At 45.4% G+C, this 26343-nt stretch overlaps 1 protein-coding gene across 3 annotated transcripts in view; it reads left to right on the forward strand.

Annotated features, from left to right (window-relative positions):
- LOC149871347 (SITS-binding protein-like) overlaps nucleotides 1-26343 on the forward strand; it is a 97380-nt gene that overhangs the window by 23265 nt on the left and 47772 nt on the right. For all 3 annotated transcript variants that reach the window (XM_090032345.1, XM_090032344.1, XM_090032347.1), the window contains exons 3-7: nucleotides 8293-8500; nucleotides 9017-9167; nucleotides 16623-16823; nucleotides 19070-19338; nucleotides 25735-25871. In XM_090032345.1, the coding sequence (XP_089888471.1) occupies nucleotides 8293-8500; nucleotides 9017-9167; nucleotides 16623-16823; nucleotides 19070-19338; nucleotides 25735-25871 (966 nt within the window). The remainder of the gene's footprint in view (nucleotides 1-8292; nucleotides 8501-9016; nucleotides 9168-16622; nucleotides 16824-19069; nucleotides 19339-25734; nucleotides 25872-26343) is intronic.

Below are 26343 nucleotides of genomic sequence, written 5' to 3' on the forward strand. Positions count from 1 at the left end.
AGAGTCCCATGGCTCTCATCCTGCCATCATACGGTCTGTTTTCCTGACCTCTGATCATGCACATGGCTCGTCTCTGGACTCTCTCAAGCTTCTCCAAATGCTTTTTGAATTGTGGAGCCCAAAACTGGACGCAGTACTCCAGCTGCGGCCTCACCAAGGCCGAGTACAGGGGGAGAATGACATCCCAGGATTTGCTTGAGAAGCATCTACAGATGCAAGCCAGCGTTTTGGTCACTTTACTAGCTGCAGCATCACACTGCAGGCTCATGTTCATCTTGTGGTCAATGATAACCCCCAAATCTCTTTCTTCCATGGTGCTAGCCAGCGTAGCACTGCCGAGCCTATAAGGATGCTGCAGGTTTTTCTTCCCAAGGTGAAGAACCTTGCATTTTTCGGTGTTAAACACCATCAGGTTCTCATCCATTTGCTGAGCCTGTCCAGGTCAGCCTGGATCACTTGCCTGTCTTCTGGCGTGGATGCTTTGCCCCAAAGTTTGGTGTCATCGGTGAACTTGGCCAGTCTGCTTCTGACTCCAATGTCCAGTGGTATTTATGTTCCATTATTAAACTATCCTTTCTTCTGCAATTTTGCTGCCTGTTAGCTGTTCCTGGTAATGTCTTTCTTCTATTTCACAGTTCTACAGGCTGTTTTTAGTTCCAGCTCAAAATCTTAATTCAGGGGTGATAATACTAACTCAGGTGTAGAAATGGCTGAGTGAAGCATTGGGAGCACTGTCAGGATACTCAAGAAGACTAGATATTGTTTTATGGATTTATAATAAGATGTGCATTTAACTGTAATGACTACAGGACTAATGAAACAATCTCTTTCTACTATTTTGACCAATTTTTGCCTAGTTCATTGTATTTTTTTAAATTAATATATAATCTAGTGAATTAGTGAAGATTCCAGTAAAGTTATATTTGTTTTTGTTTTGACCTTAAGCTGGGTAATATAGTACAAGACCCATCGCTTCTAGTTGCTCTTTAACTGAAAATAAATGTGTTGTATTATATGGGATGATGCACCACATCACCTGCAGTCCTCATTTCAAAATCCTGCCCATGAGTCTCCCAAGTAGGTAGTGCATGGTATTTTCTATAATGGTTCAGTTCCTGGAATTCTATTATTAAATGAGAACATCTGATTCAATTGTTCTGTTTTTGTTTTTAAAGAATATTTTGGTATTCCTGGTCATAGAGAAAAGCTTGGACCATGACCTCAGTGCCTCTAAGGACTCAGAAACCAGAAGGCCTGTTTTAAAAAAAGCCTGTTTAAAAAAAAAAGATTTGAAAAAATATCCCATCATATTTGGGGCTTGGACTTATGATTTTTGAACCCTCAGGGTTAGCTGTATTGTGGGTAAAAAGGTATGAGATATGGGCCAGGGAAGATTTTGTATCCTGGTTTCTACACACAGCCAGATCACTCTGCGTATGTGTAAGGGAAGTACACTTGGAATGGCAAGAACTGGCAAGGGTTGCAGTAGGGCAACCACTGCAATGTAATAGCAGCAGAGTGGCAGAAATACTTCCACAGTCTGCAGCTGCTTAGCTATCAGAACTTCCTGCACTAACCAGAAGTCTGTACCTGCACTGCTGTGCTTTGGCCACAGGCTTCACAAGGAGCAGAAGCAAGCCCCCACGTGCACAAAATCTGACCAGCGCTTGTGCATTCAGCACTCTGACTTACAACCAGATCAGATAATGGCCAGGCTTCAAAGACTGCTAGGGTTGGATGGGATTTGTAAACTAGACGTGCATGCACGAGAGAGAAATCTGTCATAGGGAATGGATTTACAGATCCTGGGCTCTGCAGCCGTGGAATGTTTTTGTGAAATCTGATGTGGGCTCTAATGAGTTCTCTGGTCTGTATCTGTCTGGCCCGAGCTGAATGTGATAAGAAACAGGGAGCTACTGCCTAGATGGTTCAGTGACAATTTGTTCTCAGAGAAGAGTTCAAAAGCATGATACAACTATGCCCAACAGAATGTATGTCCCCTTCTTCCCAAGAAGGAAAACTCTAGGATTTTGAGTGAGCTCCTGATTTTTCTTCTGATCTGGTGGGAGAGGAAGAGGATGGTCTTGTGGCTAAGGCACTTACCACAGGAACTCAGATTTCATTATCTTTCTCAGCTAAAGATTCCCCATCTGGTTTTGTCATAGTACCTAATCTTTCTTTGCCTAAATTTCCCAACCCTACAATGGGAATCACACATCTGACTCATTTTGCATTGAAGTGCTCAGGTTGTATCATCTCTACAAAACCAACCCTCAGCTGGTCTAGCAGGCTGCAGAAAATAGCACAGGCTCTCTGTGAACTCTTCATTCAGGCTGAGGGGATCACCACTTTCATTGTTTCAGATTCTACCCAAAGACAATGAATTTTGCCATGCTGCTGTTTGTATTCTGTCCTGTTATGCGGCTTGTCTTATTCCACTACAGCATTTCATACTAGAAAGGACTATAGACTCTGCATAACACTACAGAATAACCAGATTGGTAGGGTCAGGGCTATGGCCATGATGGTCCAGGAATATGCAAGAAGCAAAGTATATTTGCATTGTGAGAGCTGTTAGACAAGGTTTTGGGCACAAAATACCCCTTCTCCAATCTGGGAAAGAAGCAGATACAGTTTAAGCTAAACACCAGGTAAAACCATAACTCCTATTTAACTCCATTATGTAGATGAAATCAACACTTAACATTCCCCTTTGAATAGTTATATTTTTTTACATCAATGGTGTCAAACATGTAGCCTGCAGACTGTATCAGGCCCCCCATGCCATTTCATCTGACCCTTAGGGCTACCAGCAGGCTACTGGAAGTTGCAGGTGGGGCCGGGGTAAGGCCTTCCACAGAATTTGGGACCCCCAGGCCTTGCTGGAACTAACCTTTGCTTCAGGCAGGTGAGTGAGGGATGTGTAACACAGTCCATCCCCACTTGGCTCCCCTGTCATTAGCCCCAGGTCTCTGCCTCTGACAGACTTACTGCAGCTGCCACTAGCTCCATGGTCTGGCCCAGGAGGACCCTATGGTTTGGATCCAGCTCAGGGCCTGGAATGAGTTTGACACAGTCACCTTACATAATTAGGTTTGTCTATTTCAGTTGCCTTTTACATGGTTTGTAAGTACTTCTGACCTCTTCTCTTTGCTCCACAGGTTTAAGCCTGCTTCCCTTTCTTTATTTGACTGTTTTCTTTGTGCCCAAAAAAATCTGTTGATCATCTCTTCCAGCTGCATGGTTGGACCATTAGAAGATATTACCAAATAAACCTAGCATCTTGCAAACAGCCATAGGACAGTTTCTTCTGGATGAGAAATAGTATACAGCACAGCACACAGTCCCCTTCTCATCTCCGTGCATATGCATTTATGCACAGGTATTTGGTAGCCACTGTGTAAATGTGTCTGCATTTTTGTGCTTGTCTAAGTGACCGCCAAATCCTTGTTATTTCCCAAATACCAAAAACCATGCAGTCCCCCTGTTAATTCTCTGGGATTGCTCAAAATGGTGAGTTTATTGTATTTTTTAAAATTTGGGCTCCCTCTAAAAATATGCTGTCTTAGAACCACAAAGCTCCCAGGCTTTGATAAAGAGTCCTGACTGTGAAAACATATAGAATGCTTATGTGGTAGGCATTTGTTCAGTATCTTCATCAACGACACATGACATGGGATGGAGTGCACCCTCAGCAAGTTTGCAGATGACACCAAGCTGGGGGGAAGAGTAGATAAGCTGGAGGGTAGGGCTAGGATTCAGAGAGATCTAGACAAATTGGAAGATTGGATCAAAAGAAATCTCATGAGGTTCAATAAAGAGACATGTCAAGTCCTGTACTTGGGATGGAACAGTCCCATACATCAGTATAGGCTGGGGACCGACTGGGTAAGCAGTAGCTCTTCAGAAAAGGCTAATGGCATGCTGGGCTGCATTAGTAGGAGTTTTGCCAGCAGATCAAGGGAAGTGATTATTCCCCTCTGTTCAGCACTGGTGAGGCTACATCTGGAGTACTGTGTTCAGTTTTGGGCTCCTCACTACAGAAAGGATATGGACAAATTGGAGACAGCCCAGCAGAGGACAATGAATATGGTTTGGGAGCTGGGGCACATGACTTCTGTGGAGAAGTTGGGGGAACTGAGCTTACTCACCCTGGAGAAGAGAAGACTGAGAGGGGATTTCATAGCAACTTTCAACTTCATGAAGTGGGGTTCCAAAGAATATGGAGCTAGACTGTTCTCAGTGGTGGCAGATGACAAAACAAGGAGCAATGGCCTCAAGTTGTAGCAAGGGAAATTTGAGGTTAGATGTTAGGAAAATCTTTCTCATGAGGAGGGTAGTAAAACACTGGAACAGGCTTCTCAGAGAGGCTGTGGGATCTCCATCCTTAGAGGTTTTTAAGACCCAGCTAGAGAAAGATTTGGCTGGGATGCTATAGTTGGGGATGATCCTGTTTTGGGCAGTGATTGGACTAGACATCCTGAGGTCTCTTCCAACCCTCATTTTCTATGATTCAGTGACTTCCCTCCTCCACTAGCAAAAATCAGAAACTCCACTAAAATTAGTGGAGCTGGACTGGTGTTCAGTTGGTGTAAGTGGCTCCAGAATTTCAGAGTGTAATTCTAGACATGGTAAGGATTTGTCTTGAGCTTAAGCAATACCTTGCCACTTCCTGCACACCTTCCCAGCAATGGAACTGAAGGTTCTTGTTTGGATCCTTAGAGATCAAAAAGCCCAGGCCTAGCCAATGGAGGATGTACTCAGGCTATATGCAGTTCAACACAGCAGCTCTCAATCATTTCAGTGGCAGTGCACAGAGGTAACTGAGGTAACAGAATTTGATCCTGCATTCCCTTCACCTCTTATAAACAGTCCTGCTTTCTCTGACTTTTCTCACCCTCCAGTCCTAATTCAAAAGGGCCCTGCTAAGCAGTCAAATAATGAAGGGTGAAAACAGTAGCATAACTGATCAGGGGAGAGGGACATCAGAGTAGCAATCCCCAGGTGCCACCTTTGCAGGGAAGAGTGCAACAATTGCTGATGTAGTTGTTGGGTGGGATGCACCACCATCACCAGCAGTGCAACAGCTAGTGCAGCTCTATGTATCATTGTTGCCCACAGCAAAGCTCAGCCCTGCAATGCCTCTGGGTAAAAATATATAAAAATAATATTTTTTGTAATAAAAATAGATATTGCAAAAGCGAATCTGAGCAGAAATGTATACATTAAATTACAGAAGGGTTAATGAAAGTTTATTAATGCAAGTATATCCCTCTTCAGGGTTGTGCTCCCAAACACAATTCTTTTGGGCTAGTGCACAAGAACCAGAGAGCTAATCAGAAGCTAATGGGGAAGGCACTGCACTGGGACTTGGGAGACTTGCTTTCTGTTCCTGGCTGTGGGAACTGAAGGGTTAATTGGGGGAGCAGGCTCTGGACTCTTATCAACTAATAATAGCCATGAAGGCTGTCCCTCATAGGTACTCAATTTGCTCATTGAAGGGGAAAAAAATTCTAAAACTGCTTTTTTTAAATGCTATTACAAGTAGTAAAATAAAATAAAAAGTATCGCTAAAATTCAGGTGCTACAGACTGCTAAATAAGGGGTTAAACAATGCAATTATCAAATTAAATTCAGCTAAATTAATTCACAGCAGTAGTGGCTTTCATTCTCAATTTAGTCAAATGATCAAATTAACACATCAAGCAATGAGTTCGTAATCTTCAACCAGGAGGTTCAAGGGGGTTGCTGTTTGCTTAAATACAAACCACAACTGGAGAATTCTTCTTCATGGCAGTGACATCAGACTTGTGCTGGGTGAATGTTTCGGGTTAGACACCAAATACATTTTTGTCTGTACCACTGTCTCCAAAGTCAGTTAGTGCTTTCCTCCTAGAGTCTCACTCTCAGGTAGTTAACCTGGCTTCCTTTCCCAGCCCCCCAAAAGTAAACACAGAATATCAACTGTAACCAAGATACTTTGATACAGGAAAGTTTTCAGCAGTGTTTCTACTGACCAATAGCAGCTCCATTTCTCTGAGGACGTTCACAGAACTAGGAGCAGATGCAATGTAATAACCTTAAGGAGAAGTTTAAGGTTTGTTTACAGCATATACTTAGTGCTCTCATTCATGTGTTGGAACCTGCTATATACTTCCAGGCCTAAGTAGAAAAAATGTTTCTCAAGGTAAAACTGGAAAAATAAAATATTTTAAATGAAAAGGGGATTTGAACTCTTCAGCTCACATGTTTTAGGGAGCTGTAACTGAGGTCACAGACCTAACATGAGGAAAGGCACTTAGAACTTTTTGCTAATTGGTACGAGAGAGATGGGTCAGGGTTAGGTGGTTAGTGTGGATGTTGTGACTTGCTTTGCTGCTGATATAATTGATTGGAAAGGCTGTATTTTTGATACAGCTTGTGACCCAGAAAGCCCCACACCCCCGACAGACCTTGGATTTTTGCTGCAGATTTTTCCTTTCTGGATGGTTTTAACACCTCCCTTGGAACAGTGGGCAGATCAAGCAGATAGCAAACCAAGGAGGTAGATAACCTCCTCTAATCTCAGCACTAGGACTCAACACCAGACTATGGCTAGTTCGGAGAGTCCTCCTTCATTTAGCAGTTTCCTTCAGATGTCTACCTCCACAATGTCACATTTGGCATGCCTCAAAATGAGGGAAAAAAGCAAGTTGAAGCTTAAGAAAATGTCTCCAGCCTCCATCTCTAGGCTAGATTATCCAATTGCACCAAGTGGCATCAGCATCTGTTGTAGACATTGGCAAATCCATAGCAATGATCAGTTGCCCAACGAAATCAGTCAGTCACTCAGTTATCTCTCACATCCTTTCTTTAGTTCTTGAAGTAAACTGTCTTTTGCTAGCTGTCAAACTTACTCATTTGCAAGCAAGAATGGAGGAACCAGCTCACTGAGTGAAGGTTCTCGTGGCCTTTATTGTGGTAAAGCACAAAGCCATGCTAAAAATGTCACTATAAATATGCCTTTCATGTATTTCTCGTACCATCACAACTACATCGCTCCAGCCCTACCACTATAATTGCTATCTAACATAGAGCAATTAAGTTTATACTAAGTCTTATGTCAAGCCTGCAACCTTGAACCCAGGGCTTTGGCTTGGCCAGCAGTCATCTACCTCAACCTGCTACCCTGCTGCTGTTCCCAAAGGGTGGATGAGATCTGCCTAAAGCTTTCACCAGTGCCCAAGTCTCTGCTTTCTCCCTGAAACCTGAGTGACTGGCACCTGGCACCTGACGTACACTTCCCCTATATAATACCCAAAAAAGGACCAAAAGGTGTCTGGGAAATAAGGCTTTTTCTGATCTTAGACTTCACCCTAATAAACTATTTGCCTCTTGACATCCTGATTCCCTGACTTGGCTTGCTCACGGACTTCACTCTCCTCTTTATTTCCCAACTCAACTTGCTTGTGTTGCTTGCCCCCTGGCTTCCTGACCTGTGGCTTATCTCTGAGCTCTGGTCACTCTTTTTATCCCAATCCCTGATTGCTTTCTAGCTGCCCATGTTTCTGTACTAAGAGTCTGTTATCTTGCATAGGGTCTGTCTCTTCGGTAGCTATATCACGGATCTGCTGTGAGAGCATGGGCAAGCCATGTCATCTCTTTGTGCCTGTGTTTCTCTTCCTACATGTATCTCTTTTGTGTGTTTAGACTGTAAGTGCTTTAAGACATGGACACTGTCTCACCAGATCTTTGTGCAGTACCTAGCACACTGGACTTCCTGCTGTGATTATGATATAAATTCACATAATTTCCCAGGCAGAAGGTGCACCTAGAAAATAAACAAACCATCATTAGTGAAGAGCAAATTTTAAATCATAAATCATGTTTGCCGATCTCAAAAGGTGTTGGCAGCACCGAGTAGGTAGGTAGTTTGAGAACCTACTCATGAGGCTGGATCTTCTGCTGGTATAACCAATGAACCTCTGTTCAGTATCAATGGATTTAGTTTGATTTGCATCAGCCACAGACCTGGCCCATAATTATGTAGTATACACCAGTGTTCACTGCCAAGTTTGCACCTCATCTGCATTTGTATAGTCCTCCTGGCCCCATGGCATCACGAGGGCTTGAATGGGTGGATCCATGTGCAGCGATACAGTATAGTGGGCCACCACCTTTGGCAAAAATTGCTGAATGCTGGCAGAAAACCACAGAGGTTTCATAAGAGAAGAGAGGAGCTTGGGTGAAGAAAGGGGAAAAACAACTGAAATGGGACTTCTTTATCTTTTCTGTTTTCTCTTGTCTCCAAAGGGGTAACAGTAACGATTGCACCTGATGTCCCTGTCTTCCTCTCAGTGGAGAGTAACAAACACTTCTGCCTGGAGAGCCCTTCCAGCATAGACATGATTCCCTTGCAGTATATGGTGTGCATCAGTCAAAACATCACGTCTGCCCACCAGGAGGTGGGAAGCCAGCTCTCAGAACAAGAGAGGAGGCTGCCAAACACAGACATACTAGGGTAAGAGAGCTACACTATGACAAAAATGTCCATATCTTAAGACACCACAGCCTTCCACAGGCACCCACATTTGGACCTTATGCAATCAGGATAGGATCAGCCCTATCAACCTTGAGCGTGAAAAGCTGTATTGTCCTGTACCCTGTGCCCTGAGCCATCTGGTCCCCCAGTGGACTGAAAAGAAAAAAAATGAATGGAAGCATTTCTCCTTCTGTTGAGGAGAAGTAATACCACAGTTACTAATGGAGTTAGAATCCATGATACAAAAGCCTGGTTGGCTGGGGATAAATATTCACATACATTTTTGCACTAAAGTTCTGTTTCAAGTAAGCTTAGACCACATTTTGTTTAACGGGTAAATGCCTTCGGTGTTTTCCCCACACTTCCCCTTTCTGCTTCCCTCAGTGTTTCCAAAGACTTTGGTCACAACATCTGCCCAGTTGTGAGAAGACAGACATACCAATAATACCTCTTCGCATCAAGCAAGCTCCTTTCTTTTTGCCTACCCCCATGCAGGTTACCAATCTGGAAGTATTATGGAGCAGCAGATTCTGCTGCCAAACTGGAGCGAGGTTTAAGGTCTTTCTTCAACAGACTGAAAAGGCACCATCTTGGGGAGGGGCTAATTGCCATCAATGAACATTCCACAATGATACTTTCCAATACGGTAGGTGTGATTTTGCAGAGTACCAGTAAGGTGGGAAGATGCATGGCAGTATCAGCACAGTAAGGTTCTTCCTTCCATAGGGTGTCATATACCATAGCTCTGCCTCCTTTCACATGCTGTAGAACTTTTTAGATTATATTTCTTGAGTGCACTGGGGGTGATACATATATATTAGGGGAAACCCAGAACAAAGCATGATAGGTTCCTGCTGTTCTGGGGCAGGGAACAAGATGCTACTTATAAAGAAACTGGATGTCTCCAGCATGGAGCTTTTAAAAACATACGTGGGTTGCCTATATACATGCTCAAAGGTGTGGCAGGGGGGATGGAGGGGAGAGGGGATGTGTTTTAATTAGAGTGGTTCCAGGACAGCCGCTCTAATTAAGGCAGCTCACCCTCACGTTTATTAACTACCCGAGCATTTAAAAATGGCTGCATGGGCACTTTAACTAAAACTCATTCAACGAGGTTTAGTTAAAGCATCCCTGTGGCCATTTTGAAATGCAGGGGGGCTTAATACACGTGACAGTGAGGTGACACTGGAGTGTTTTAATTAGAATATGGAGCAGATTTGATTAATTGAGTTTGCTCCGCTGCCTTCTAATTAGAATGTGAATGAATGTGTCTATAGGCAGCCATGCATGGGTTGAGTTCAGGGAACTGGGTATTAGAGAGAAGGTTGTGTTACAGGAACAGTGTCTTTAATAGTAACCAACAGTTAAAAAAAAGTTTTCAAATGAAATGAACCTTGTCGGTCTAAAATAGTAATTAAAAAAAAAATCCATGATTTTCCACAACAAACTTTGGGGTTTTAATATTTCAGCTTATTTCTTTCTAGGAGCACAGTGCAAATGGGAAAGGAGTTAGGGAAAGCACTACATGTTGAAAGTTCCTCATTGCAGGGACTGTCTTTCAGTAGCTGTACATGCAGCCCCCGGCACAATGGGGGAAATTTGTTCTACTGCTGTGAGCCTGTAGTAGCTGCTGTAAATCTGCAAATAATAAAGACTGTGATATTAGCAGCATAGACAGGTTTTTGTAGGGAGTGGGTGCAAAATCACAAGATGACTTGCTTGTGGGGCATGTCCTCCTATGGTGGTAAGATTTACTCCACTGGGGGGTGTTCAGTAGGGCTGTGCAGAGCAGGTAATATTCGATTTGACAGCCATGTCAAATATTAAACCGGGTCCTGCTTCGATTTTCTGTCTGCTTCAAGTGTAAGTGGGTCTGCTTCAACTCGGGGTCAAAGCTCAGTCGCTGCTTTGACTCCCCCAAGGGCTATAATGGGGAAGGTCAAAGCAGGCTATAACTTTGGTATTTCTTGTTTGATCTTGATGAAACTTGCAGGAATGGTAGCTCCTGAGGAGCCCACAAAGTCTGCCAACTTTCACAGTGATAGGTGGGGTTTGGGGGAAACTGCACCTTAGGCTGCTGACAGACAAAACTCGTGATACAGATGGAGTGAGGAGGGTGGCATTCACTCCGTCTGCACCTGGAGCTTGGGGAACCCCAGCAGCGGGAGGTTCACCTTGAGGAACACCAGCTGCTCCACCAAACCCAGATCCAAGCAGGTGCAGTGGGGTGTCACAACATCTGCAGTCATGCTGAACACCCTTTTGCTTGGCCATATGTGGCAGACTGGTCGGTGGATACCCTCTCACTGCCACATATGGTGCCCTTGACCCTTGGGTCACAGATGGTGGCTAGCATATGCACTGTCTTGGACCCCAAGGGTTCAAGCCTTTTCCTAAGGCCCTCCTTCAGCTGCCTCACCCGTGCCTGCACATCTGGTGAAAGCAGCCTGCCCCAGCCAGGAACATTGGCCCCCAGGAAGCTCTCCATTTGGCTGCAGAGCTTCCTCACTATGGGGACCACCTGGCTGAGGAAGGCATCAGCAGCACTGAGGGTCTCAGTGGCCTCGAGGAAGGGCTTGAGGACCAGCAAGATCTGGGAGATGGCATCCCACTCAGCTTTGGTCAGGGGGCCGCTGATCCCAATCTCCCCAAGCAAGGCCAGCTCATGGATGGCCTTCTGTTGCTCCACCGGCCTCTCAAGCATCAGGTATGTGGAGTTCCACCAAGTCTCCACATCCTGCATGATTTTGTGCTGTGGGACATTTAGCTCTGCTTGTTTGTCCCGCAGCATCTTGCCCCCCTTGATGCTCTGGTGGAAGTAGCCTGCCACCTTCCTGCATCTGGAAACAAGCCTGCTGGTTTCATAGTTTCATAGTTTCTAGGGTCGGAAGGGACCTGAGTAGATCATCTAGTCCAACCCCCTGCCATGGCAGGAAATAATACTGGGGTCAAATGACCCCAGCAAGATGTTCATCCAACCTCCTCTTAAAACTCCCCAGGGTAGGAGCCTGCACCACTTCTCTTGGAAGTTGGTTCCAGATCCTAGCTGCCCTGACTGTGCAGTAGCCCTTCCTGATATCTAGCCTAAACCTGCACTCTGCTGGCTTGTGACCGTTATTCCTGGTCACTCCTGACAGTGCTCGGGGGAACAGTGACTCCCCCAACGCCTGCTGATCCCCCCTGACTAATTTATAACAGGCCACTAGATCCCCCTCAGCCTTCTCTTTTGGAGGCTGAACAGGTTCAGGTCCCGTAGCCTCTCCTCATAGGGCCTGCCCTGTTGTCCCCTGATCATGCGAGTGGCCTCCTTTGGACCCTCTCCATGCTGTCGACATCCCTCTTGAAGTGCGGTGCCCAGAACTGGACGCAGTACTCCAACTGCGGCCTGACCAATGTCGCATAGAGGGGGAGGATCACCTCTTTGGACCTGCTCAAGATGCATCTGTGGATGCATGACAAGGTATGGTTGGCCTTCCTGACTGCATCCCCACACTGCCAGCCCATGTTCATCTTGGAGTCAATGATAACTCCAAGATCCTTTTCCGCCTCCATGCTGACAAGAGGGGAGTTCCCCAACCGGTAGGTATGGTGCGGGTTGTTCCTCCCCAAGTGCATCACCTTGCACTTGTCTGTATTGAATCCCATCCTGTTCACATCCGCCCACCCTTGTAGCCTGTCTAGGTCTGATTGAAGCCTGATGCTTCCTTCTAGTGTACCAACATCCCCCCACGTCTTAGTGTCATCAGCAAAGTTGAACAGGGTGCTTTTTACCCCCTCGTCCAAATCGCTGATGAAGATGTTGAACAGTGCAGGCCCAAGGACCTAGCCCTGTGCGACCCCACTGCCCACGTCCTTCCAGGTTGAGAAGGACCCATCCACCACCACCCTCTGGCTGCGGCCCTCCAGCCAGTCAGCGACCCAATTGACTGTGTGGGCGACGACACCACAGTCCCCCAGTTTCTTAATGAGAACGGGTGAGAGACAGTGTCAAAGGCCTTCCGGAAGTCCAGGAAGACTATGTCCACTGCTACCCCTGCATCTAATGATCTGGTAATCTGATCATAGAAGGCCACCAGGTTGGTCTGACAGGACCTGCCACTGATGAACCCGTGTTGGTTGCCCCTAAGCATGCAGTCCCCCGCTGGCTCCTCATGGATGTGTGCCAGCATAATTTTCTCAAACAGCTTGCCTAGGATCAAGGTAAGACTAACTGGCCTATAGTTTCCTGGGTCTTCCTTCCTCCCCTTTTTGAAGATGGGAACCACTTTGGCCCTCTTCCAGTCCTCTGGGACCACACCGGAGCACCACGAGTGCTCATAAAGCCGTGCCAGGGGTCCTGCAATGACCTCGGCCAATTCCTTTAGGACTCTAGGGTGGAGATTGTCCGGGCCGGCTGACTTGAACATGTCCAGCCCCTCCCGAAGCCCCCTAACTAGTTCCACGCTGACCCTTGGCCCAGGTGTGCCTCCCCTGGTGCCCGAGGGGGGCCCAGCAGGGAGGTGGCTGTTCTGGTCCCTACTTAGGAAGACAGAGGCAAAGAAATCGTTAAACATGTTAGCTTTGTCATCTGGTGTGACGACCAAATTCCCCAACGCGTCTTGCAAGGGCCCTACGTTACCCGGGACCTTCTTTTTGCCCCCTATGTATTTAAAAAAGGACTTCTTATTGTCTTTAATCTGAGAAGCTAGTCCTAATTCCATCTTTGCCTTGGCCTTCCTAACTGCCCCCCTACAACTCCGAGCGACTGCAGAATAGTCATCCCTGGTGATGACCCCTTCTTTCCATTGGGTATATGCCTCCTTTTTAGCAAGGAGACATTCCCGGATGCTTTTAGTGAGCCATGGAGGCTTGTGTGCTCTCCTGCTCCCTTTGATCCTTGTTGGGATTACTTTCCTTTGGGCTTGGAGGATCGCCTCCTTAAGGAGTGACCACTCTCCTTGGACATCTGGTTCCCCTCCCTTCCAGGACCTCAGCGCATCCCCAACTATCCTCCTTAGCTCATTGAGGTTCGCCCTGCTAAAGTCTAGGGCTGCTGCCTTACTGCATGCCCTTGCCACCTTGTGCTGGATGGTAAATTCCAGCAGGCGATGATCGCTGTCGCCCAGGTGGTTGAGCACCCACAGCCCCCTCACCAGGTCATCACCCATGGCCAGCACTAGGTTCAACAAGGTGTCCCCCCTGGTGGGGCTGTGCACCTCCTGGGTTAGATGGAGGTCCTGCACTCTGGTCAAGAACCTACGTGAACTATCTGACCTGGCTGACTGCTCCTCCCAGCAGATATCCAGGAAGTTCAGGTCCCCCATGACTACCACATCTTTAGCCTTCACTACCTCTGTGAGCTAATCTAAGAATTCCTGGTCAAGCTCTTCCCCCTGGTTGGGAGGTCTGTAGTAGACTCCCACCGTTAAGTCTCTCTCCCCTCGAGTGCCTTGTACTTTAACCCAAAGCACCTCAGAGTGCCCCTCCTCTGACTCCTTGCTAATTAACGAGGATGTGTATTCCTCCTTGATATAGAGTGCCATGCCCCCACCTTTCCTTCCTATCCTGTCCCTCCTGTACAACCTATAGCCCTTGACATTCACTGCCCAGTCATGTGTAGAGTCCCACCACATTTCTGTGATCCCCACTATGTCCGGGCTGGTGTCAGCCATCAGGAGGGTGAGTTCCTCCTGCTTGTTTCCCATGCTACGAGCGTTTGTGTAGAGGCATTTGAGGCCTCCTGGTGTTGCTGGCGCCATCACCAGCAGCCCTGTCCCCCTCCAAGGCATTCCTTACAATCAAATGTAAATTGTGTGCCACACACTGAATACCAGCCAAGTTGGCATCACAGACTATATTGGCCCCATTGTCGCTGACCATGAAACCGCAGGTCAGCTCAGCCTGCCCAACGCCCAGCCACCCCTGCACCATGCGGTTCATGGACCCCCTTATCTCTGCTGCTGTGTGGGACTCATCCATCACCTTGACATGAAGGAGAGCCCACCAATGGCCTGACTGGCCACACCAGTGCCCTGTGCAGGAGAGGTACACATGATCTCCACCCCGGCTGCTCCAGATGTCTGAGGTGAAGTGTACGGTCACCTGCGGACCTGCCTTGTGCAGATGCTCCCTCAAGTGCTCCCTGCATGCTTCGTATAGGGAGGGCACCACCGTCCTGCTGAAGGTGATGCATGCGGGCACTTGGTAGGATGGAGCCACCAGTGCCAGGAGCCGCCTGAACCCTGGCCACTCAACAAAGGTGAAAGGCTGGCCATCCAGAGCAAGCATCTCCCCAATGGTCTGGGTGACCTTGCTCGCACTTGCAACTGGTTCCTTTTGCCCCCAGTGTTCCAGGGTGCCCTGCCTCTGCTGTGGGGGGATGGGGGCTGTGGAGCGAGCGGGGGCCGTTCCTGTGGCAAAGGGGTGGTACCTGCGGAGACGATTCAGCATCCCCGAGGTTGTCATGCTCTTTCTTCCCTTGCCTCGGCTGATTTTGGCTCGGCAGTGCACGCAGATAGCAAACGCAGGATCATCTGCCAGCTCATAATGATCCCAGACCATGCTAGTACTAGGCCTTTCCCTCTGGCATGAGGGTGCACCTGTGGATGCTGCTGAACTCTCCCCCTCTTCAGCAGTCAGAGGCACAGCAAGAGAAAGAGTGGGCTCGGCTAAGCTGCTTGCCTTCACCTGTACAGAGGCACCTTCTGAAGTGCCTTCTGGGAAAGACCTCCTGACTTGAAAGGAAAAAACCTGAGGGGTGTCAAGCACAAACTCAACTGATTCCTCCTCCTTCCCCAGAACTTCCCTTGCCAGGGCACTGAAATCCAGATCCAGCGCCAGCTCTTCTTCTGGCACGGGAAGGCTCAGCATTGGCAGTGACACAGAGGTGGAGTGCACTGCTTTGCTGGTTGCAGTTATGGTGGGAAAGGTTGTGGCTGCTGTGTCTGGACATGAGAGAGTCTCAGGCACAGCCAGTGGCCCTGGTGGCACTGCTGCTCCCCCCTCTTTACTGCTTGTAGCAGCCTCATCCCTTGTAGCAGGAGAAAAGAGGCTGCGTCCGAGTTTGGTGGAAGGATAAACTGCAGCTCTCCTGCTTGCAACCCCCCTTGCTCCCCTTCATGCAGGCTGGCCTTTCCACCCCGCTTCATAATGTGTTCCTCTGTATATAAACTGCCTTTCCACCCTGCTTCATAATGTGTTCCTTCGTATGTAAACTGGAACCTCTAAGTGTGCTGTGCGCCACAAATTAGATTTCTGGATGTTATGTAAATGTGTTTGTGTGTGTACATAATACATTGAGAAGCGTTGGTGTGGTGGAAAGAATGAATGATGTATAAAAAAGTATATATATATAAACTAAATTCCTATATATAGAATAGATCCTAGGCTACTACTAACCCTATCCAATATAAGCGTAAACAAATATGAAAAGTACTTATAAAATAAAAGCACCAAGTTCTCAGAAATCCCTGTTGCTAGCATTGCAAGCAGGGAATCTGCTGAAGATCAGGGCTTCCAGCCGTCATGGTCTGACGCAGAGGTGCTGGAGAACACCAGCAGCTCAGAAACTGACCCCAAGGCAGAAAGCAGGGGAGCTAAAAAACTGCTGCCTTTTCTGCATTTTCTCTGGCCCTCCCCCAGAGCACTGGGATGGGAAGGGACCTCAGAGAATGCTGACAGGTCACTGGCCAGCCACACATGTCAGTCATGAAAGCACTTTTTTCCCCTCTCCCCCTCCCTCCCCTCACTTTCCTTTCCCCGCCCCCCCAGAGGGAATCTATTATAGGCAAGTCGAATATTCGACCCGCGCTGTTAATATTCGACTTCCGGTATTCGATTCGACAGCTATTCGACCAGCTGCTATTCGACTCGACTTTCACTTTTCAAGGTCGAATATGTCAAATATTTGTTGAATCAAATATTAAGTCGAAGCTTTGCACAGCCCTAGTGTTCAGATGCCCCAAAGCAAACGGTGACCTAAGGCAATCATGCCTCCTAACGCCCCATATATCTACACCCCGGTCCTGCTTGACAAGCTTTGCATTCTTATCTCTACATCTACTTTCTTGATGACTTGTGCTATTATTGGCTAATAACAAGCTGTATTCTTCCCTCCCTCCAGGACCACACACACTTGCCTGGGACCAGCAGGAAGATGCACAGTCCAAGACACTCCAGAGACCTCTCACTAATTAAACCTCTGAAACTTTCCATAACTCTGTCCCCTTACATAAGCATCAGCTCTCAGCTGTTCCTGATGTCTCTGCAAGAGGGGAAAGAAAACTACTGGTTGAGTCTCCACTCAGAATTTGACAGCTACTCGGTAAAAGCCTTTATTATTTATTTATTGAGTCACCTAAACCAAGAGGTTCTGAATTGGGAAGCAGCCAATGGAAGTGAAATACACTTGGATTGCTAAACCTTCTTTCAGCAGTGATAGTTTCTCAGTGTGGTACATCAGGTAGAATGCAAGTATTGCTTTTCTAGCCACAGAGCTGTAAAAATACATTTAAAGTTTACAAATAGAAAATAGAGCCACATCCTGGGTGCTTACTAGAACGGGGCACTGCAGAAAATAAACAAATAAAAAATAAAAACCAATACACCAAAACCATAGATTAATTGCCAGCTAGTTACTAAATAATTACACAGCTACTCATGAAAATGAGTAGAACTATCTGCTTATAAAAATTAAATGATGGTGGCTCAGTTTCACATTGATGACCTTATCACAGTAAGATATACAACTACAGAGAGCAAGCTTATCATTGGTTATGTTTTCAAGTTGCATTATAACAGGATAGAAATGTTTTGATTGGTTGGGCTGAAACTGTCCCACCTGGATTTTTTCTTATATCTCTCAATGAAAGTTTAAGTAGTTTTTTTCCTAATGTAGATCTGAAAGGGGAAAAAACCCCATAAATGGGGTGTATAAACTAGGCCTCATAAGAAACATCACAACAAACAGCTGATGGCCATAACTTTTGATCTAGGTGCAATGATGAAACCAGTACCTGTGAGGCCAACCCCAATTGGACTATCAAAGCTAAAAGTTTGGACCTCTAATACTTAGCTCCAGGACTAATGTCCTTCGCTAGCGTCTGTAGAAGAGTTACTTGTCTCTTATGGGAACTAACCAGCAGAAACAAAAAAGACCTGCATTTTTCTACATAAATACAGATATAGCATAGCAGGTGTGGGTAATCCCCTTAAAACCAAAAAAGGAGGCAAGGAAGGCAGCTTCAGGTTTCCAAAGGGGTGTTATTAATCAAAATAAAACTGGTTTTGGAAAAATAAGTGTGATGAATCCTTAGAAAGTTTCTTAGTATTATTCACTGGCTCTCATTTCATTATATTTACATCTGATCACATCGGTAGAGTGGGGGACTTTCAGACGTAATGCCTGGCACCTGGAGAGTCAGGTAGGTGCTTAAGGTTTGATTCAAAACTTGGTGAACTCAGTGGAAAAGGCTCGCTTTGATCTCAGTGAGATTTGGATCAGGCCCCTAACTCCCAGTAAAAATGGATAACTCACTGTTGTTGCTTGTGTTGGAAAGTCCTGCTCTCCAGGAGGCACAAAAAGAATACCTGGGCCTGCATAGTCCAGTCTGTCCAGAACTGCATCCAGAACAATGTCCTGAGGCAGCACTGTCCAACTGGTTGCTCACAGGTTCATGCAGCCTGTGGGTTCCTGCCCAGCTGCCGCTCTCCCCATTGCTCCTGCTGCAGTATCAGCTGGGGTTCCCAGGCTCCCCATCCCTCCTCCAGCTCCCACTTCCTGCCCCTGCTCATGGGTGCAGGGGTGGAGGTAGGTGGTAGAGCACCGCAGGAGAGGGTGGGCTGCCTATGCTGTATGCATGGCAGGGGCTTCAAGGTGCTCATGCTCTTTACATAGCAAGAGAAGGAGCCAGGCTGCATACGCAGTGCAGGGGGGGCTGCCTGTGTGGTGTGCTCAGTTGTGGAGGGAGAAGAATATGGATATGTAGCAGGGAGAAGCTGGGCTGCCCATGCTGTGTGTGGCAGGCCTGGGCAGGAGGGTTAACCTGCATGGTTATGTGGCCCCAGGTTGCCCAAATGTTGGACAGCTATGCCCTGAGCCACTGGCTTTTGGAGAAAATATTAAAGTCAGTAGCATAGCTTTTGGGAGGGGGAAGTGACCATGGCACCAGCCACAGGCACTGATTCAGAGGGGGCACCAAACCAGCAGCCTCCATGGACTGTGCCCTGCTGCTGCAGCTTCTATGCCAAGAGGTAAGTGCTCACTCCTCCCTCTACCTTCCCCCCTGCCCGCGCTGTCCAGGGCACTGAAATGTGCATTAACCTTCTGATTAAAGCTTAATGCAATTTGAATAAATAACAATGAATATTTACCAGGTGAAGCATTATATGACATAAAGGGCAAGGATTTCTTACTGACTTTCCTCATTGACCAGTTTATGTCTTACTGCATAAGAATCAAGAGCCATCTCAGTTGCCTTCCAACCACAGTAATGCAGCCACAGATGCACTTGTGCCAGTAATTGCCTGACAGTTTTACCCTGGCCTCATGAAGTTCTTGTTATATTGCAGGCACCTCTGCTAACTACGTGGAAAGGGCAGTTTTCTGTCCGGTTAAATGTGACCAGCAATGCTGCAGTGAGCTGGTATCTGGAGAGGGTGAGCCTTTTGCAGCAGAAACTGGGAGCGACATATGTGACCTTTGAAGGTGGGGAAGGGAACATGTTTCTGGAGCAGGCAATCCATCCTCCCAGAGGACTAGAAGGAGATAAATATGTCTGCATTTTAGCACTAATGGCATCTACACTGGGGAACTCAACAATCATTAGTGCTGGCACAAGGTAAGTCTTGGGAAGTACTCAAAATGCAAAATAAGCTAACAGAGCAGCTTACTGCTCCTATTTCACTGCAGGCAGGGTGGCTGGAACAGGGGGCAAGAGTTCTGATGTCAGGAGTTAAAATGGACAGAGACAAGAGGGGCTGTTCTCACTGCAGCAACCAAAGGGGGGAACACTTCTTTAGTGGCTGCATGGGATTCTGGGTGAATAACATGGAGAGAGAAATTCAGTCCCAGAGTACCATTCACAGCAAAAAATCTAACTCTATTGGCTTTGTTGGGTTATTTATCTCCCGCTGAAAAGAAACAGCTGATGACAGCTGTCATCTCTGTCACACAGGGGAACAAAAGCACTTTGGGAAGGATCCTACTCTGCAAATTACAGCATAAATGTGCTCCTGCTCAAGGCAGCAAAAGAATGTTAATGGTAACATGCAATCGTCTTAGTCTTGGGAATAAGTCACAAAAAGCAGCAAATAGTATGACGACCCACCCACCTTCTGTGTTAACTCTTTTTCAGGGACTTCAGCATGATGAGATAGGATTGCACTTAAGTCAGGGCAGTTGGATCTGGCCACTAGCAACTGGTTGTTCCTTCCAGACTGTAGTCACATTATTATTATGGGAAGTACTAATACAGCCAATCTGAAAACATTCCCTCCAAGACTTCTTACTACCCATGCTGCCAGGATGTCCTGCCCAATAGGAAGGGGTTTATTTAATAGGTGTTGCTTGTTATCTTTTCAACTAATTAGCTAGCTAAGCAGAGTATAACCTGCTGGACTCCTCTTGTCTTGGCTTATGGAACTTAACTTTGGAATCTAATGGAGTAATGCCAGCCAGAGATTTGACTCCTGCTGATTTCAGTTCCTTTCCATAAATGTGCTTTTATTTTATTTTTTTCATTTTATTCAAGCTTTCTGGTCTCAAACTCTGAAAATGTTTTTTTCACAAGGAAAAAATAATTGGTATTTCAGTCAGTAAATTTCAACAAGCTCTGTTCTCAATACACAGGTTACATCGCTATGAGCGGGAATATGCAGTTTGCAGCACCTCTGAGCTTTTTGAAGTGCTGCAAAATGGACGAGGTACAAGTTAATCTGTTCATTGTGCTGCATAATTGCAGTGTAGCAGCAAAACTAGATACTGGGAAATCCCAGTATCTAAAAATTAAATAATGTGTCATGGCGCAAATGGCAGCAGTGTGTGCCTCCCAAAACCGGAGCCTGGCTGGCCTGTAATGGTTTATGAAGGACTTCTGGGAGCAGAAGAAGACTAGCTACAAATGGATTGGCAAATATGGGCAAGGTTATGGGAACAGCTTGCTAGCCTCCTGTTTTTACTGTTTCACTGTTAGCCAATGCTTATGAATGGTCAAGGAGACCACATACCTTCTGCCCACCTGTAACCCTATAGCAGATTTAGAGAAATCTGTTTAAATATATATTTAAAAGGGAAACTTGAAGCCCATTTTGAAGTTACCGTTTCTTGAAATTTTCTCTCTCATCAGAAGCTTGGATATATTTTTCCCCTCCTCTCAAGGGAGTCCCTTTATTCAAGGGAGTTTTGCTTAAGAAAAGTCTGAAGGTTTTTGACATAATTGTATGCCCTGAAAAGCACCACCTGGGTGATCTTATGGTCCTACATATGTGTTGCAGTGACTATGGCACCAGAAACCTCGTGTCTGCTATGTGTGTTTTGAGGGCCCAGTTTGATACCTGCTGAAATGAATGGAACAAATGGTCATGAGATCAGGCCTTGGGTTTGGCACACAAGGACAGAAACTTTGCTAAGTACTGGAAAGATAAGTATCATGGTATTTCTGAGGAAGTGACTATGCTAATGACCATTCAGAGAATGACCAGGTTTAATGCAGGAGCTGGGACAAGCTGAATCTAATGCAAGTGCTTGTACAGCTTATAAAAGCACCGTGCCTTCTCTCTAAACAGCCGGATTCCGGCATGGTTACAAAACATGATGTGATATCAAGAGTTATATCAAAGCCAAAAAAGAGGAGTTAACTTCCTCAGAGCCCACCAGATTTGCCGGATCAAGATCAAGGGATCCCCTACAGGGAAACAAAATCCATTTAAACAATTACTTGATATTTTTATCTTCATGATGGAAATTTTGGAGAAAGCACCTAAGAAGCTAACAGTGGTGTTTCTTCACCTGTAAGGGTCAACACTTTTACAAGCGTCTAATGATTCTATGTGAGAAGCTGATCTTGGAGACATTAAGGAGGATTTATAGAGATGTAGAGTCCAGTCACAGTTATTTGAATCCAGGCAACTGTTATTTTTGAGGAACATTCTTTTTTTAATTCATAGGATCATAGGAAAGTAGGGCTGGAAGGCACCTCACAAGGTCATCTAGTCCAGCCCCATGCTCAAGTCAGGGTCAGTCCTGACTAAAGCATCCCACCAACTGTCTAGCCAACCTGCTCTTGAAAATTTCCAAGGGGAGAAAGTCCACGACCTTTCTAGGGAAATCTAAAGACGTTTTGGAATTGCTATCTTTGGAAATGCCTGACCACCCTGTTAGACAGAAAGTTCCTCCTAATCTCCAATCTAACTTTCCCCTGCTGCAGCTCGAGCACATTGCTCCTAGTCCAGTCCTCTATGGCCACAGAGAAATTCCCATCTCCATTTTCCCTAAATACCCTTCATGTATTTGAGGCTGTTATCAAATCCCCCTTTACCTTTTTCTTCTACAGAATAAAGGATCCTTACACGCTAAGTCATGCTTCTCAGGTCCCTAATAATTTTGTAGTTCTGTGCTGGACACAGTATTCCAAGTGACACTGCATCAGTGCTGAATAAAGTGGAAGAATCCTCCCTTGATTTGCAAGTGACACTCCTGTTAAGACAACCTGGCAAGATGAGACGAGCAGATTATCAGCTCATATTCAGTTTATGGTCTACTGTAATCCCCAGGTCCTTCTCTGCAGTACTGCAGCCTAGCTAATTATCCCCACATTTGTATTTGTGCATGCAATTATTTCAACCAAGTGCTGGACTTTGCACTTCTCCTTGTTGAATCTCATCCGATTGAATGTGGACCATTTTTCCAGTTTGTCCAGGTCATTCTGGACCCTAGCCTTGTTTTCCAGATTGTCTACAACTCCGTTCAATATTGTCACCTGTGAATTTGTTAAATGTGTACTTGGTTCCAGCATCCAAATCATTAACAAAGATGTTGAACAATACCAGACCCAGGAGGGATCCCTGAGTGACCTCATTTTATATCTCCTTCCAACTAAACGTTGAACCGTTGATGACTACTCATTGAGCACGATGATGCAACACCAGTTATGCATCTACCCTATAGTCCTTTGATCTAGTCTGTATTTCCTCAGCTTGATAATGAGAATGTCATGGGAGATAGTTTTTTGCATCCACTTGTCTTGCCCCATCCACAGACCTTGATACCTTATCACAGAAGAAAATGAGATTGGACCAATTCACTGACATAGAAGTGACTGACTTACTTAAATCTAAAAGTTCCAGCTAGACTTCAGAGGGCTATGACACTGTTTCTATCAAAGAGATTTATATATGTGCCGCAAAATAACCACATGAGAAAAATCTTGTCAGTGATATAACCCAAGCTATAGTGTTTTGGTAAACAACTCATAAAATACAGGTTCTTTTTTTAGTTATATAACTGAGAGCAAGCAATTAGTGCTTGTATCTTAAAGTCAGTAAAAGAAAACATGAAATGAAGGAAATCTGAAAATCTCTCTGTCTATTAGATAAGAACAATTGCTAAGGAATAGCCTGGCATTTGGTCACATAAAAAACCAATTATGTATGTTTAAGATGAATTGAAAAGTTAAGGCCAGGAATATCCATGCCATACTGATGCTATGATTCAGACCCCTTTTGGCCATGTCTAAAATTTCCTGTTTGAAACTAACAAATGCAACTGAGCATTAATGATCTACCTGTAGCCCTTTAGATCATTGATTCTCAGCCAGGGTGCCATGACATGCTGGTATACCTTGAGATCCTTTTAAGGGTGTCGTGGGGTACCAGGAAATGTTACTAGCACTGTGAATTGAACAAACATGATTTACAAGATAAACCTGGGCATCTTTACATGTGCTCCAGGGTGTGGGGGGTGCATTTAAATTAGAGCGGCCCTCGGGAGCTGCTCTAATTAAAACGCCCACAGTGTCTTGTGTATTCAGTGTCCCTGCACTTCAAAATGGCAGCGGGAGTGAATTAACTAAGGCTCGTTTGACAAGCTTTAGTTAAAGTGTCCCCACAGCCATTTTGTAATGCAGAGACGCTGAATGCACGTGAGTGCTCCAGCAGACTCAATTAATCAAGTCTGCTCTGATGCCTTCTAATTAGAATGAATCAGAGCAGGTGTCGGAAATGTGTATCGGTGCCCAGAGGTTTCAAATAGGAGTCCAAAGCATCAAAAATGTTCTGAGCCGTTGTGGTCTTTCTGAGTTCTTTGTAACAGAAGGATTGCTCTATTATTTTTCTGTAGTAAAAAAACCCAAAACAACAACAAAAAACAAGTGAAAACTAAGACCTGGCCTTTTCCAAGGGGTGTGTTGAATCTTTTGAGGGGTGCCTCAAATCTAAAAAGATTGAAAAACACTGATGAGATACTGGAGAGCAATGCAGTGTTTATTCCATGAAATAGCTACTGTTGTAGGCAAAGAAAAGGTGCATACAATTAAACTAAGGCTTCTGTCTTATTCAGGACAGAAATTATTGGCATAAAGGCAAGTAACTATCCCAACTTGCATTAAAAAAATGTTGTATACCTCATTTGGAACAGTAAATATAAAGTCACTGTGTGTGTATAGGCTATAGATATACTCACCCGTTAAGTTAGTTCAAACTTTCCTGATTATGCCAAAGAATTGAAGAAGGTCCATAATGGGGAAAGTCTCAAATGGATACAGAGTATGATGTGTTTGAAATGAGAATTTAAGGAGACAAGTCCGTTCACTCCAGGAGTCTGGTGGTCTGAGAAAAAAAAAATTCACTTGAGGGTTTTGACAAGCCATGGATTACCCTGGAATACATGGAGAACAACATACAGGCTGGTCTAGTGCCAGGCATGTCAATGAAAAGCCAAACAAATGAAGAATGTTCACAATCCATGTGATTCTTTGACATATCAAATAGTAATTGCACAGATCTGCAAGGGATTAACAAGTTGCCAGATAAAACTGTCCAGAATGGTATCCAGGCAACCAGTTCATCTGGAAAAGAGGATCTCAGATGACAAGAAACTTTATTTCTAGAATAAAGACTGTGGGTAATCCAAGGTAACAAAGAGATTGTCCAAGACCTATTTGAAGTATTTGAGGATAAGTCTATTCTGCAGTAGTTGCTGTGATGGCCGTACAGCACAGATATCACCCAAACTAGTTTTAAACCAATAAGCGGAGAAAGAAAAAGCTCAGTGTCAGCCAACTGCCCAGGATTTGTTCAGCTTTTAAGGCAGACTTAGCAGCTCATGCTGACTTCCATGCTGCTGTGGCTAGACTGTAGGTGAGCTGACTAGTTTAAAGCTAACTTAAGATATGTCTATGCTGTGCTACCATCACTTCACTGCAGTTGTGCCATTAAAGTGGGGCACAACTGCAGTGACCCTAGAGAAAGAGAAACATAAGCTGACCCTAGAGAAAGAGAAGAAAATTCAGCTCTTCAAGGACTGGGTGGGAGAGCAAGAATATTGAAGAACATAGTCATAAGGCCCGAACTCAGCAAACCCATGCAGCACTTGGGAGAAACTGCCACAAACTCCTGGAGTGAATCAAGTTAGGGGTTGTCCAGAGACAAGCAGCCAGATCCATGCAGGACTGAAATAAACTCTATCTGGCTAACAAAGTGAGTGGGAAAACTTTCAAAACCCATAGACTACCTAGATATCTTCTTATTTCAGAATGTGGTTCGCAGACCTCTGGGGTCTGCAGACTATGTTTAAGGGGTCTGTAAAAGACAACTATGATCGATCAAAAGTATGTGAATAGCCACACTTCCAAGTCAAAGGGGTCTGCACCTCCATTTGAAATTTCCAAAAGGGTCTGCACCTCCATTCAACATTTTTTAGGGGTCTGCAAGTGAAAAAATGTTGAAAATCACTGTCCTAGCCAGTTTAAATTACTAAAAAAGAGGCTGAGTCAGGGTTGGTATCTGACTTCTAGGGTGAGAATGACTGTGCTATTTATTTATTAGACATCACCTCTGAGCAAGCCAGCTATGCAACCAGTGCCTCCAGAAGCATTAAGTAGATGAAGTCTTATCTCAGTACTAGCCCATTAACAAAAAGTGCCAGACCTTCTCTTTCTAACCAGCCTGGCTTCTAAACATTGATGAAAAGTTCCAAGTCTTTCTGGGGTTTGCTGCTCATCTGCCATTGTTCCTCCTAGATCTAATCACCTGCCGCTCTTCATTCAAATGTCCTCACTTCAGTCGGACTGGAGTTATGCCGGTCTGAAGAGCATTATTCCTTCTGTGCTTCACTACAGTCTCCTTGGCTACAACTTCTTCATTCCGGATGCAGTTGGTAATATCTTTATTTTTTATGATCTATTTGTATCTCAGACCATTCTGGATTAATTTTATGAAGGCAAAAGCAGTCCCTATTGTTAAAGCAAGAGGAATGTGTGTGATCTGTTAACTCCATCAGCAAGCTGCTGAAAACCGTACTATGCTATACTGGGGCACAGCCTCAGGCTTTTTGTTAGTACCATATTTTATTCTGTATCAAAGGTGTTTGGTTTACAGGAAACCCTTGCTATTCGCGGGTTCAGCATTTGTGGTTTCAAATATTCACGAATGCCAAACCTGTATTTTAAATGCACTTTATATATGTACAGGAGCTCCTCTGGAGCTCTGTGCTTGCTGCTGCTGGGCTCCCACTGCCGGGCTCCTGCCGACGCCACCAGAGCTGGACCCCCCCCCCAGCCGCTGGGGACACTGTGTCCATGAACACAAACTGCGTTCATGAACGTGGTGCCTTATTCACAGATTTCACC

The sequence above is a fragment of the Crocodylus siamensis genome, chromosome 2 (assembly GCF_052110815.1).
Source record: "Crocodylus siamensis isolate JL-2025a chromosome 2, ASM5211081v1, whole genome shotgun sequence".
Lineage (NCBI taxonomy): Eukaryota > Metazoa > Chordata > Crocodylia > Crocodylidae > Crocodylus > Crocodylus siamensis.